Genomic DNA, 15748 nt, shown 5'->3' with positions numbered 1-15748 from the left:
TGGACACGACTGAGCGACTTCACTTTCACTTTTCACTTTCATGCGTTGGAGAAAGAAATGGCAACCCACTCCAGTGTTCTTGCCTGGAGAATCCCAGGGACAGAGGAGCCTGGTGGGCTGCCGTCTATGGGGTCGCGCAGAGTCGGACACGACTGAAGCGACTCAGCAGCAGCAGCAGCAGTAGTATATTAATAATAGACATGGTGGCTGTTTTCATGTGCTGTGCTCTGCTTAGTCACTCAGTCATGTCCGACTCTTTGTGACCCCCTACACCTCTACTCTTTGCGTAGCCCGCCAGGCTTCTCTTTCCACAGGGATTCTCCAGGCAAGAATACTGGAGTGGATTGCCATGCTCTCATCCAGGGGATCTTCCCAATGCAGGGATCGAACCCAGGTCTCCCACACTGCAGGTGGATTCTTTACCATCTGAGCCACCAAGGCCTGAACACAAATAACTCTAATGCTACAAATTTTGAGCTTTCTCTAAAACACATATTTGTAATGAGCCCATAATAACAGACACATTTAGGGACAGTGGCCAGATTTTAAAAGCTCACCATTCTTTGCTGAGACGACAGAACACTGTCCCAGTCAGCATCCTGTTGAATGGTATTGACAAGTGTTGGTAGCTCCTCAGAGTGAGGTTTGTTGTGCATTATGGGGTGCAGAGGCAGATGGGGGGCCACATGTTGATCACTGCCCTCTTCCTTTTCCCTTGAGGTCAAATCTTGGGTCATTGCATCCTCCCCATCAGCTGTACAGGCAAATGGAGAGGTGGCTTGCTTGGAAGACATTCTTCTACAAAACAAGGAAACAGCATGGATTTTTAAAAGGACTGTCAATGACAAAAGAATAAACCATCACTTATATTTGACTAATTTAGGAAAAAAAGGAAAGTTCTCTAACTTCAGAAATATTTATGATCTAATCTAAATCACTGAAAAAAGAATTCTTAGCTAATGTTTCACTTTCTTCTTTGCTTTTAACTCAGCAAACTTCCCAGTAATTGCTGTACATTTTCTTCTTTACCAGTCCACAAATGAAATTATTATGGAATGAGTTTTCATAATGTATAGTATATGTATGTGTGCATTTTTCCTCTCAGTTCTTCCAACTAGATTATTAAGAGTAATTCAGTTGATGGCTAGCAAAAAAAGAATAGAAAAAATGAAAAGATAAACAGCAGATGAACCAGTTGGGAGAATGAATTTACAAGCATCCAAATTTCTCTTATGCTTTACATAGAAACAAAGGAAGTCTATGTAAGAAAATATAATCATATAATCAGGAGAGAAAGTAATCTATGATGAAAATCCCAAACAAACTTAGTCCAGACATCTTTAGTTTACACCTTATGTTAATGAGTATTAGGCCTAACACTGACTAGTGCCAATCTGATCTTTTTGTAAAGATCTTCAAGGTGTCTCAACTGCTATAACTAAACTTTTAAGTGACATATCGATTGAGTGGCTGATGGTGCTAGATTATTCTTAAGGCAATTTTGTGACATTTTAATTGAGTACATGAAATAACTATGCCTCTGTTTTATCAATCTAATACAGTTATGTAAAGTTTAAAAATAAAATAAAATTAATAATAAAAAAAAAAAAAAAAAAAAGATTTAAAGCATCTACTATGAACATAGTAAAATGCCCGAGTGTTTACATGCTAAGTCGTTTCAGTCATGTCTGACTCTTTGCAACCCCACAGATTGTAGCCCACCAGGCTCCTCTGGCCATGGGATTCTCCAGGGAAGAATACTGGAGTGGGTTGCCATGCCCTCCTCCAGGGGATCTGCCCAACCCAGGGATCAAACCCTTGTCTCAGGCATCTCCTGCATTGGCAGGTGGTGTTCTTTACCACTAGCACCATCTGAGAAACCCAGTAAAGTGTTTACTACACATAATATTTTCAAAACTCCAAAAACAATTACTGAACATTCTCTATGTATCTACAAGTAAACATCAGCTACAATCAGCACAAGGTCTTCTTTCTGTACTTTCATATACAATCAGAAAATCAAGATTATTAAACAGAATTTCAAACCTTTTAATACATTTCTTTATCAAGATGATTTTCTTAGCTATTGTGCCTAGAAATAAAGTCACTAAAAGTTTATAACTTAAAAGAAGAGGCAACTGAATATTTTTCTAAAACTTTACAGTGTTTTTGTTTTATAGCTTATTTAGCTCTAAAATTGCTGTGTAACGAAAGGAATAAAATCTCCACCTTAATTGCTCTTTAACATTAATTGATTTCATACCATTTTTTAAAAAATGCACAAATCAGTTAACATAGGAAACCACATGAGCATTTTTCAAATTAGCAAATCATTAACTTGCTAGTACTGTTTCTACAGACAAATAAATACTGATTAAAGGGTCTAGAAATCTGAGATTAACAGTTAAATTTACAAATCTGTCACATGCTTTCATGAATATTGCAGTGAAGGAAATATCAAGTGCAAAGAAAAATAATTAAGTTAATTCCAATTTAAACAGTAGTTTTTATGTAGCAGCCCATGTTTCACATAGGATTTAACAGCTAATGCTAAATTTCTCACAATTAATGAGGGGGCTCAGATTTAGTATCCTACAGTGAAAAAAATTAATATAAGATCAGCTAATCTAATTATGCACAGTTCTAAATAAAAGTATTACAGGCTTTTGAAGTGCTTTGAAACATATTAAAATGCTGATACCTACTTTATTAATCATTCTATAAATGGTAAAAAAAATAATCTATTAGACTTGATACTAGAAAATAATATGGAGAAAAGAAAGTACAGAAGTATATCTATGTTTTCTTTGAGGAGAAAAAAGTGAAATGTTCTAAAGAGTACTATATCAAAGAATTACTTAAGACTATCCTTGACTAATTTCTTTCAGTACTGACAAATGGAGAAATGTATATAAACTTACAGAAAATGATACCACAGGATGCTTCTTAGTATACAGGAATCATCTAGAACTTATTTCACTAGCCTCATAATCACTATAGTAAAACCAGGCAAATTATAACTGTTCTGCAAGTTTATCAAGAGCTTGCCATTAACAAGAGTGTTTTCATAGTTCAGATAATAACAGTACCAATAATGTGATCATTCACATTAAAGACAAAAGAATGAATTTACTGCTGCTTTTTAAAACAGCTAAATACAATTGAAAGTCATAATCCAAAACTCAGAGTGACTTTAGTTCCCCAACAAACATCCTCTTATTATAAAGTGACTTGGCTCCTTCCAATAGCAATATCTGTGATTGTTGGTTTAGTATAAATTAATCACAACACAAAACCCAAAATGAAAAGTCTCTTAAGAATAATTTCAACTATAAACTGCACCAATGAACAATAGTGCACAATCCTAATTAAACACAACCATGCAGCTGTAAAAATAGACGAAATCTGTCCAAAGCCATGGGTTGAGTTTAAAGGCTGGTTTGTTAGAGTGTTTTCTTAAGGAAGGCTGGGCCCTCAGTCTTAATCAGCCAATAAATTATTTCCTGCAATTACATTAAATAGAAAATTATCTTCAAATGGGGAGTGTTAATTGAAAATCAAAATTCAGAGGGAAGTTTAGAAATTACACGCTGAATACAATTAGTGAGGAAAGGCTTCACCTCTACTTCATCAACAGTCTTCTGGTGATTCCTCCAGTGACCATTCAGGAAAGCTACCAATTTATAACATCACACAATCTGTGTTTTATTTTGCACCTACAAATACAAATGTGTATCAGGGTTGCAAATAAAATATAGGCTGCCAACAAAAAGCAATATTAAATCTGACTGTTCATCCTCAGTTCACAACTTCATTAAGGGACAAGGAGGAGAAATGGATAGACCATAATAGCTAACAACCGAGGAAGGCTTACTCAACTTCAAAATCCCTCCCTTTAGGAAAGAAATTCACATTTTTTGTTCCAAGAACACTTTTCCATATCACATTTTATTTAATTTCTTGTGCTTCTGTAGTTCTCAATATGTTGTTAGCAGAGAAAAAAGGTGACTTGTTCTTTTAGCTAGGTATTGCCTCACTGTAGACATTTCCTTTTGATTAAATTGTTGGGCTTATTTCAGATTTGTCTTTTACGGATAGTTTTGTTAAAGCTTTTTGTTTTAGATGGTGATTTTGTTGCATTTTTAAAAGGAAAATGTGCACAAATTCTTTTTTAATGAAGTTTATTAAATGTCTTGCTGCTGCTGCTAAGTCGCTTCAGTAGTGTCCGACTCTGTGTGACCCCACAGACGGCAGCCCACTAGGCTCCCCCGTCCCTGGGATTCTCCAGGCAAGAACACTGGACTGGGTTGCCATTTCCTTCTCCAGTGCATGAAAGTGAAAAGTGAAAGTGAAGTCGCTCAGTCGTGTCCGACTCTTAGCGACCCCATGGACTGCGGCCTACCAGGCTCCTCCATCCATGGGATTTTCCAGGCAAGAATGCTGGAGTGGGGTGCCATTGCCTTCTCCGATTAAATGTCTTAGATTTACTTAAATTAAATGTCTCAGATTCAATTTACTGACTACTTTTGCACAAGTATTTTGTTATAGAATCCTTCAATTTTCTGATTACATTCTCATTTATCTCAGTTCTTTACTTTAGCTTTCCCTTTCACTAGACCAACTAAACTGCATTGAGGAAGCTGCACAGATACTTTACTTTTGATAATGCCTTCACTATAATCATTGCACCATGGCTACTCTTCTTTAGAAACTCATAGATCAAATATACACTTGCTTTAATGTTTTAAAATATCACATGGGATGCTGATTTTTATTTTTAATCCTCATATCAGTAATTTTCCATTACAAAAACTTCCACCCCCACAGTGTATTAGAATAGTATCTTACTTTAGTTGCTGCCCATGTACAACTAATGGGCTTCCCTTGTGGCTCAGCTGGTAAAGAATCTACCTGCACATATACACAATGGAGTATTACTCAGCCATTAAAAAGAATACATTTGAATCAGTTCTAATGAGGTGGATGAAACTGGAGCCTATTATACAGAGTGAAATAAGCCAGAAAGAAAAACACCAATACAGTATACTAACGCATATATATGGAATTTAGAAAGATGGTAACAATAACCTTGTGTACAAGACAGCAAAAGAGACACTGATGTATAGAACAGTCTTATGGACTCTGTGAGAGAGGGAGAGGGTGGGAAGATTTGGGAGAATGGCATTGAAACATGTAAAATATCATGTATGAAACGAGTTGCCAGTCCAGGTTCGATGCACAATACTGGATGCTTGGGGCTGGTGCACTGGGACGACCCAGAGGGATGGAATGGGGAGGGAGGAGGGAGGAGGGTTCAGGATGGGGAACACATGTATACCTGTGGTGGATTCATTTTGATATTTGGCAAAACTAATACAATTATGTAAAGTTTAAAAAGAAAAGAAAAAAAAAAAAAGAATCTGCCTGCAATGCGGGAGATCTGGGTTTGTTCCCTGGGTCAGGAAGATCCCCTGGAGAAGGGAACGGCTACCCACTCCAGTATTCTGGCCTGGAGAATTGTAGGAACTGTATAGCCCATGGGGTCACAAAGAGTCAGACACGACTGAGTGGCTTTCACTTTCACTTTCATGTACAACTAATAAGCAAAAGAATTAAAAGCTTTGTGAAAATGGTCAATTTCTATGTGACTTAACTTTGTTTTATTTTTGCACTATTATAACTTAAAAATCATTCAAATGAATTGTTTTTTTAATTTGTATTAAAAAAAAAAAAACTCCCTAGCTATATACCCCCTGAAAACAGGGGTTTATAATGGAAGTGCTGACACAACCCTAACTAAAGCAGCACAAATGTTGCCGCTATAATACACAAAATCAAGTTCTATTATTCTAAACTATCCTCGCTCATGGGATTTTTCTTTACTGTGCTCCCAGACAAACTGCTGAAGCATGAAAAATTTAAATGCAATCAAATGCGCCCAATTCTACTTTCCTAGAACAAGTGTCTACAGTGGTACAATCTTAAAAGGAGATGCAACAGATTTGTTTGGTGTTTTTTTTTAACTGTTTATTTATAATACAGTGCATTGGAGATAAAATAAAAGAGGAAATTACACTCACATGGTACCAGTGTATTGACTACACAGAGTACATTATAATCAGAGAGAAAAACTACATTGTCAACTTATCACATTGGTTAAACAAGATGGTTTTCTGGGGCATAGCTATTATCAAGTAAAATCTCCAAAGAGAATTACATATCTCTGGGACACATAAAACTAAATTCCCATCATGTGTTCCCCGAGTTTGAAATGTCTCTGCCCAGCAGATCAAGTGAATTCCCAGGATGCCAGCCACTGGGAAGAACTTCAGGGCTTAGGACTTCTGAAAATGAGATGGTAGGAGATGAAGTCCCCAGTAATTGATAAAGTTTTCTAGGAAGCCAGTAAGAGTGCTTCTAGGAAGATTATTATTTTATTTGAAAACTCCAGAATAAAATCTGAATGCTTACACCATTATCAACCTACTCAGACAGTAAATTTATTTTATATTCTTTAATAAGAAATCAAGATTAGCTGGTCCAAGACTGGGTAAAATGGTGAGGACTGGATATCTACACATTAAGTATTCTATCTCAGACAAACCTTACTTTCTAGAACTTTAAATCTTTCTTATTTGGTAGTGCTATTTTTTAAAGTTATTTTTATGTCTAAAAGTTAGGAATTTTTAAAACAACTTTCTCATAAGGCACAGTCACTTGAAATTGCTTTTTTCTCCCTTTTACCATTGCATGGAAAAAATTCACTTCAATACTATCATTTGGGACTGGCATAATTATCCAAAGAAGCCACTGAATTTATTAGAACAATATTTTAACCTGTTTTTTTTTTTAATGTTTTCATTACTTCTAAGGTTATTATCAAATGGCATTCATTTCTTAGGTGTGCTACATTTACTCAAAAGAAGCCCTGTTTTTAACATAAAGCAACATTTTAATAGTTGGTTTATTTAAAGAAAAAATTAAAAATTCAGGCCAACATTCACATTTATTTTTGCAACTCAGCCCCAGGCTACCAAGGTAGACTTATTTCAGTCAGATACTTCACTGTTAATTTAATGCTGCAATTGATTTGATACTGAGAAATAAACAACTAATTTTCCAAAAATATAACACAGTGCCTCTCATTTTAAGGAGCATGAGTAACAGATATGTTCAGCTGCCAAAATGCACAATACCCAGAAACCCCTACAAAAGATGCCAGTCCACCCAGCCTAGAGCAAAGAGTGATTTAAAAATCCTCTTCCTGAACCTCTAATTTCCACCTTTAAGTATTGGGACAGGCTGAGGGAGGGCCCCTTTTCAGACATTAAAGTTAAGATAAACCTTTTTAAACTTTTCTCCACCCACCCGCAATTCACTCATGTACAGCCTGAGGGTTGTTTTTGATTCTCTGTATTGTTTTATCCAGCACTAGCACCTGTCCCTCACTCCACCTCCAAACTTCCCTATGCTTCTGCCAGCTTTTTCTCCCTCTTCCATCTCCTTAATAGCAAATCAGAAAATTCCATGAAAAAGGTTACTGCTTTCAGAGCTACCCTGGAGAGTTATAAACCTATCTTTTAAAGTTTGTAGTGGCTCTTTCAGAATATATATGGTAACGTATACAGACAATATCTGCTAGAAGAAAACTCACTAATTTGAGTTAGCTGTCAAATCAGTAGTGATGAGGCAAATGAAAAAGGCTTGAAGCCCTTGAAGTATGTCTAAGAAGGGGCTTAAATTAATGGAGTTTGACTTATCTAAGGCTTCTAATTTTTCACACCAAAGCTCCAAAATTGTCTTCAAAGGCCTTCTGAGGTTCTTACAAAACAGGGACTACCTGGAACAGATTCTTCTCAAGTCATCAAAGTTTGTGTTTCTAGAGTTTATATTTAGCTGACAATATTGCTGTCACTTTATATAGCTTAAGACTGTTCTTTGGACTAGAGCTCATATGTCTTGGAATGCTTTGACTCATGAATTGTTTCTCCTGATAATGTTACATCACGTAACCACCTCTGTCTAATTGGTTAGTATCTGCTGGAAGAGGCAGGCAACCAGCCTAATGACTGGCCTGCCTGACGGATTGCCTATGGAAAACCTATAATTATTACATGTGTCTCTGAGTATCCAGTTTCTTCCTGGGATCAAAACAACTTGCCTTCATGTAACCTCTATACTTTGTGCTTGATAGAAATAATACTGAATTTTTCTCAAAGCTAATCCACCAATTACTTGTTGAGATCTTTGCTTTGGAAAGCCAGGCCTAGAATACATAAATAAAATCAGTCACCTAACAATAAGAGAAAAACCAAACAATGGCTGCTATAAATATACTTACTAAGAGGATTTTAATCACACACAATGATTTTATCCCTCAAGTGAAAGACTTCTATTTGGCTTGAGTGAAAGAAAGCTGTCTAAAATATTAGTAAAATGAACTTCTTTATATACATTCACTTTGAATCTCCTCTTCACATGAAATGAGAACCATAATTTTTAAAGTAAATACTAAATACGTCTTTGTCAGCTTGAAACAAATCCACAAGTATGAAAGCCCAATTAGAGGATATCTTACCCAATTATCAATAAAATTATAAACCAGAACAATAACTTCTCAGAGAGAAAAGGTATGTAGGAAGCTGTCACCTCTATTTTCACTTTTCAGTATTGCCAGAAAAAAGAGAAAAATGAACATTGATACTATGTAGTTTCAAAAAGTGAAGGCTCACAAATGGTATCAGTGAGCAAAATTACGTAAGGAAGCTAATCTCTGAGGTTCTCCTTTAGCTAAATAAAGCAAGCCAGCAATTTCTCTCTTTCATGTAATGAAATAAGGTATAAACTTCAGGTTCCTATCAAATAAGAGGAGAAAGACTAGGAAGAAGAGAAAGCGGGAGGGGAACAGGCGAGGGTGGGGAAGGAGAGGAGAAGGGGGAGGAACCAGGGGAAAGGGGAGGAGAGAAACAACAGTGGCTTTGCAGTTCATTTTCAGTTTGTCTACTTAATGAAAACCTCATTGTACAACACGGAAAACCATTTCCAGCAGGCAAAGTATTTCTGATTCAGCAGAGGTTACACAAGCATCAAAGCAGTTAAATATAGGTGCCAAGCCACATTGCCAGGAGCTCTTAGTACTGTGAGTTAGTGTTACCTGACAGCTTAGTGAATATAAAATTACTTGTTTCTCCAATTGAAGACAATCAAATTGTCACCTTCCATTGTAATAATGCACAACTAGTGATCAGCAAAGTGCAAACATAATTACCATGAAGAAAACAAAAAATCAAATCTAAATCTCTCTACAGAGTAAACACATCTATCTGGCTTCCCCCAAAAAGGAGTGCATTTTAATGCTGAATGCTGTGATGCAATCTGTTATTTAAGAACAAGATTTATTAGTCTTACAGTAAATTAAAATGGAAAACAATAAGAAAGACCAATTCATAAAAAGTGAATACAAATACTAACAAGAGCACTACAACTTTCCAGAGTATAAGGCCTTACAAACTGTTATCAGTGCCATCTCTGCTGATAATGTTGTTTATATTAGCAGTAGGACCATTATAAAAACTACCCTTCCAGATATTTCTCTCTAGCCTAGAAAGCTTTCAGCAAGTTGAAAAAGACAGGTATTATTCAAACTTCAAAAGCTTTTATCTTATTTTTTCCTAAAAATGAAAGTGTTATGCCTTATTATTGTCTTCTAAAGTGATCTGTATTTCCGAGGTCAAAATTTCACCTCACAAAATTGACTTAGTATCTATCTCTATCCAAGTTTACAAAAATAACCAAGCACTGGGTACATGTCCACAATTTTTATTTATGCTGAGACACTCAGCATCTGGAATTCTTATCCAAATTTGGTGGCCAGATTGGCCCACTATGAAAGTGATTTCAGTAACCCAAAGCTGGGTTAGTATTAAAGCTCTGAAAATTTGACATGTTTTTCCCGCATGCTGAAAATTCCTAAGTAATCTATATAAATATAGATGTTGCTCCAGCCAAAGTGCTTTTTTAAAAGGTATTACTAAAGTGATTTTATATCTAATTCAAAGTTTAAAGCACTCAGATTTACATTATTCTTTCCAATATGACAGAAACTATCTTTCCATTTCAGAACACTCTTAACAGGAGTTTTCTTCCTCATCTATAATGTCCTTCTTTGCATTAAAATGTGTTCATCATTGCTAATTATTAGAAAAAATGTGTATCAAAACTACAATGAGGTATCACCTCACACTGGTCAGAATAGTCATCATCGAAAAGTCTACAAATAATAAATCCTGGAGAAGGTGTGGAGAAAAGGTGGGAACGTAAATTGATGCAGCCACTATAGAGACAGTATAGAGGTTCCTTAAAAAACTAAAACTAGAGCTACCATATGATCCAGAAATCCCATTCCTGAACCGGAAGAGACAAAAACTTTATTTCAAAAAGATACATGCACCTCAATGTTCATTGCAGCACTTCATATAATAGTCAAGACATGAATGCAACCTAAATGTCCATCAACAGAAGAATAGATAAGATGTGGTACATACATACAATGGAATATTACTCAGCCATAAAAAATGAAATAATGCCATTTGCAGCAACATAAATTAGACCTAGAGATAATCATACTAAGTGAAGTAAGTCAGCAGAGAAAGGCAAATATCATATGATATCACTTATATGTCAAATCTTAAAACACAACACAAATGAACTTATTTACAAAACAGAAATAGATTCACAGACACAGAAAACAAACTTACAGCTGCCAAAGGGGAAACAAGGAAGGGATAAATTAGGAGTTTGGGATTAGCACACACATAGTACTATACATAAACTAGATAAACAAGGACCTACTGTATAGCACATAGAATTATATTCAATATCTTGTAATAACCAATAAGGGAAAATAATTCAAAAAGAATACACACACATATATATACATATATGTGTGTATATATATACATATATATGCATCACTTTGCAATATACCTGAAACTAGCACAACATTGTAAATCAATTCTATACTTCAATAAAAAAGAATGTCCTCCTTTTTATCAGAAAAGTACATTTTATATATAATGTCTGATATTTCCAGTCTTGCTTTTGCTGACTGTATAGAGCTTCAGCCTTTCAGAAAACTAAGATCATGACATCTGGTCCCATCACTTCATGGCAAATAGATGGGGAAATAGTGGAAATAGTGACAGACTTTATTTCTGGAGGCTCCAAAATCACTGCAGATGGTGACTGCAGCCATGAAGTTAAAAGACTCCTTGGAAGAAAAGTTATGACCAACCTAGATAGCATATTCAAAAGCAGAGACATTACTTTGCTAACAAAGGTCCGTCTAGTCAAGGCTATGGTTTTTCCAGTAGTCATGTATGGATGTGAGACTTGGACTATAAACAAAGCTGAGTGCTGAAGAATTGATGCTTTTGAACTGTGGTGTTGGAGAAGACTCTTGAGAGTCCCTTGGACTGCAAGGAGATCCAACCAGTCCATCCTAAAGGAAATCACTCCTGAATATTCATTGGAAGGACTGATGTTGTAGCTGAAACTCCAATACTTTGGCCTCCAGATGTGAAGAACTGACTCATTTGAAAAGACCCTGATGCTGGGAAAGATTGAAGGTAGGAGGAGAAGGGGATGACAGAGGATGAGATGGTTGGGAGTTGGTCATGGACAGGGAGGCCTGGTGTGCTGCAGTCCACAGGGTTGCAAAGAGTCGGACATGACTGAGCAACTGAACTGAACTGAATTGAACTTATATTCCCTTTTTACCTGATACTTCTGTTCTAAATAATCTCAGGTATAATCCTCTAAATCAAAAATGGATCAGGTAGAGGAGAAGGGGAAGTACACCAAAGAGTGGAAGTGTAATGAATTAGGGACCGTCAACAACATATGATTCCCTGAGCTTGTATCTCAGCATTTAAATTCAGATAATTACAGATCATTTCTTAGAAGGATACTTTCATCCTTTATAAACCTGAAATGGCCACATTCCTCTGTTTTATTAGTAAAGAGTGGAGAAGGGTGAGATGACGGTACTGGGTTGACTTCATGGCAAAATTAAAAGCAGAATACAGATAGAAGAAATAGGAGAAAGGGAAAGTCTAAAGTCCAGTTACAAGTTTTATTATGATCAGAAATAAATTTCATATCATTAAGAGAAATCTGAATGTGAGAAGTAAGATTGTTCTAAAAGGAAAGATCTTTTTCCTTCATCTTGCCAAAAAGCTCTTTTCCCAAAGGGTCTTACTTATAATCTTGACACAATAAAAACCTGTCTGCAAAGAGGGTGGCAGGAGGTGGTAGTGGGTCATGTGGTTCAGTCAGTATTTTTCAACTTCAGTGATGAGTAATATATTCCTAAAATTATGATCCTACAGAATATTCCTCACAATATAATAATAATAAAAAGTGTCCACAAAAAGAAGACAAATCTGTTGTCAGAGAATGTCTTTTAGACCCATGGAGACAAATGCTTATATAAATGTTACCAAAAGCTTAAGATAAATGGAAGAAAACAGCAAACACTTAAAGATTTCATTTTATTTTTTTAGGTTTATTCTATATGTTCCATGAGCACAGGGGTTATGACTACCTTGTTTATTAATGGATCCCCAGTGCTCAGTATATTGTACAACACATTGCAGATAAATGGTAACATTGAGGAGGAAAGAGTGAGGGGAAATTAAGGATGGAGAGATGAGAAAATAGTTGTTTTTTTTTTTTTAATTAAGGTACCTCTATAATTACAGAAAATGCCACTCACATGTTAAGGCTTCCAACCCATATATTATTCTTTCTCTATATCCTTTTTTTTTTTTTAAACTTTACAAATTGTATTAGTTTTGCCAAATATCAAAATGAATCCGCCACAGGTATATCAAACATCTTATTCCTTGATATCTAAATTATTATTTTTATATCTATATTCCCAATAGTGAACTCTCTCTCATCTCCCTGAAATACAACAATCCTCAAATGACTGCTAGAAAAGTATATCAAGATTATGCCAAGATGTACTTGCTATGTCATATTCAACAAAACTTAAAATTAGATTCATAGGGGATTTCCCTGGTGATCAATGGTTAAGAATCTGCCTGCCAGATGCAGGGACATGGGTTCGATCCCAGGTTCAGGAAAATTCCACATGCTGCAAGGCAACTAAGCTCGTGTACTATAACTACTGAAAGCTGCTCACCATAGAGTCTGTGCTCTGCAACAAGAGAAGCCACCAACCACAGTGAGAAGCCTGTGCATCACGACTAGAGAGTAGCCCACCTCGGTCTGACACAGAGAATATTCATGTGTAGCAGCAATGACCAGTACAGTCAAAATAACAAATAAATAATTTTTTAAAAATTAGATTCATTCTTTTCCCCAACACCCTCCCTCATTCATTCACACCCAGGGAAGCATAGTGCTCAGAATCATCCAAGTTCAAAACATGAACACCAAATCTATCTCTCCTTTCTATCCTTGCTCATCACTGCCAGCCTGTCATTAAGCTCCATCAACTCTTAATAATGTTTCTCACGCTCATACCTTCTTACCATACTCATAATCACCTTCATACAGGGCTTTATTACACTTCATACCTTGACTCTTACAACAGACTGTAAACTGATATCCTTAATTTCAGTATCTCCACCTCCAAATCAGTCTTACTGCCACACCCAGTATTAAGCCATTCCCTTGATCAAAAAAAATCAGTGGCTCTCCTTTGATGACAGAAAAAGTCCAAACTCCTGACTCTGGCATTCAAGGCCCTCCATCCAGACCCAATCAATCTTTCTAAGCTTATCTTCTAGTAGTCTACACTTTAACCTTCTACTCTAGTAGACTGATACACTCAGACTTCACTTAATTGCTACCTCCCAGCCTTTGCTTTGCCTGTCCTTTCCCTATTTCCTCAGCCTTCCTTTCTTATCTCTAGGAAACTAACTGAGCCTATTCCAGGTAACTAAATCCACCCATCTTCTAATCACTTCTATAAATACCCTGAAATTTTATTTTTTTATATAACACATTCAACACAACGCATACTATCTTAAACAATCTTTTTAAAATATATACTATAATTATATTTTTATGCATTAGTTGCTCAGTCATGTCCGATTCTTTGCAACCCATGGACTGCAGCTCACCAGGCTCCTCTATCCATGGAATTCTCCAGGCACGAATATTGGAGTGGGTAGCCCTTCCCTTATCCAGGGGATCTTTCTGACCCAGGGATTCAAACCAGGTCTCCTGCATCATAGGTAGGTTGTTTACCATCTGAGCCAGTAATCCCAATCAGATTACAAACTTTTCCAGGGAAAGAACAAAATACTAGAATTCTCTGTATTCCCACAGCACCTAGTACATATTTTACACAAAGAAAACACTCCATAAATATTTGCCTAATTATATAAATTTTATTAAATGAACTGGTGGAAATAAATTTAGGGTATTCATTTAGCTGGAGGCTTTAAAGTAAAACTTCCAGATCTCTGCACATAACTTGGCTCTTCAGGGCTGTCTCCTCTTCCCTCACCCCCTGGTCAATTAAATTCATTTTATACTTCAAAAGTTCTACATATTCTGTGGGAAAACAAATCATCAATCTGTTGTTAAAAACATTTGAAAAGGGATAGATGGACAGACAGATGAACAGCTATGGATGGATGGATAGATGATGAAGAGATGACTGAAAAGATACACAAATAGTATTTGCTAGATGTTTACAAAGTATCAGTTCCTTTTGCTGAGCACTGTTACATATCTTATCTCACTTAGCCCTCAAAACAATTATAATTAGGTAACACACATTATCCCTGTTCTACGGAAAAGGAAACCAAGGCATGAAAATGTTTATTTAAAAAATATTAAAACTTGCCTAAGGTCACACCTAGTAAATACAGAAGGCAGAATTTAAACTCAAGTGATCTAAATCCAGGGAATATGCTACTAGAATTAAAGGTAACTGATAATAAATCTAACTTAAATGAATTAACTATTTTCAATTATCTGAATTTTGACTAGTTCATATACTTCCTATAGAACTTTATTTTTAATATTCAAATTAGATATTCTAGATATTCATTTAATCCAAGCATAATCAAAGAATTTTCTGTCTTTCCTTTTCCCCTTTTTCCTTCCTTTCTACTTCTAGGATTCAAGGTACTCAATTACTGATTGACAACTATAAAAGGAGAGAGGAGAGGAGAAAGGAGAGCAGGTAACCTTCTAACAAATCCATTTGACTCTTTGACAGTGAAATTGATTACAGAAGTAGTCAAAACTATTGAAATACAAATCTTAAAGATTCACTGTCATTTTCATACAGTAAATCTTATAATAAATATTTGTTGGTTATTAATGATCTATGCTTCCCCTGAAAGATCATGGTCCTGACAACTGTGATGTTAAAGAAGACTCTTGAGAGTCCTTTGGATCGCAACGAGATCAAACCAGACAATCCTGAAGGAAATCAATCCAGATTATTCACTGGAAGGACAGATGCTGAAGCTGAAGCTCCAATATTTTGGCCACCTGATGCGAAGACCTGACTCATTAGAAAAGACTTTGATGCTGGGAAAGATTGAAGGCAGGAGGAGAAGGAGATGACAGAGGACGAGATGGTTGGATGGCATCACTGACTCAATGGACGTGAGTTTGAGCAAGCTCCAGGAGGTGGTGAAGGACAGGGAAGCCAGGAGTGCTACAGTCCATGGGTTCGCAAAGAGTCGGACACAACTGA

The 15748-nt window shown here is 36.1% G+C and overlaps 1 protein-coding gene across 37 annotated transcripts in view; it reads right to left on the bottom strand.

Moving 5' to 3' along the window:
• The window catches only part of SOX6 (SRY-box transcription factor 6), a 711458-nt gene that overhangs the window by 402185 nt on the left and 293525 nt on the right, over positions 1–15748 (bottom strand). For 36 of the 37 annotated variants that reach the window (XM_055548488.1, XM_055548501.1, XM_055548492.1 and 33 more), the window contains one exon: positions 558–798. In XM_055548488.1, the coding sequence (XP_055404463.1) occupies positions 558–798 (241 nt within the window). Of the gene's footprint in view, positions 1–557; positions 799–3620; positions 3717–15748 lie in introns of all 37 variants that reach the window. The other variant, XM_055548509.1, reaches the window with a different exon arrangement.

Source organism: Bubalus kerabau, chromosome 15 (genome assembly GCF_029407905.1).
Source record: "Bubalus kerabau isolate K-KA32 ecotype Philippines breed swamp buffalo chromosome 15, PCC_UOA_SB_1v2, whole genome shotgun sequence".
In the NCBI taxonomy this organism is placed as follows: Eukaryota; Metazoa; Chordata; class Mammalia; order Artiodactyla; family Bovidae; genus Bubalus; species Bubalus kerabau.
Note: the sequence above shows the minus strand (reverse complement) of the source record. Positions and strands in the feature narration are given on the sequence as shown.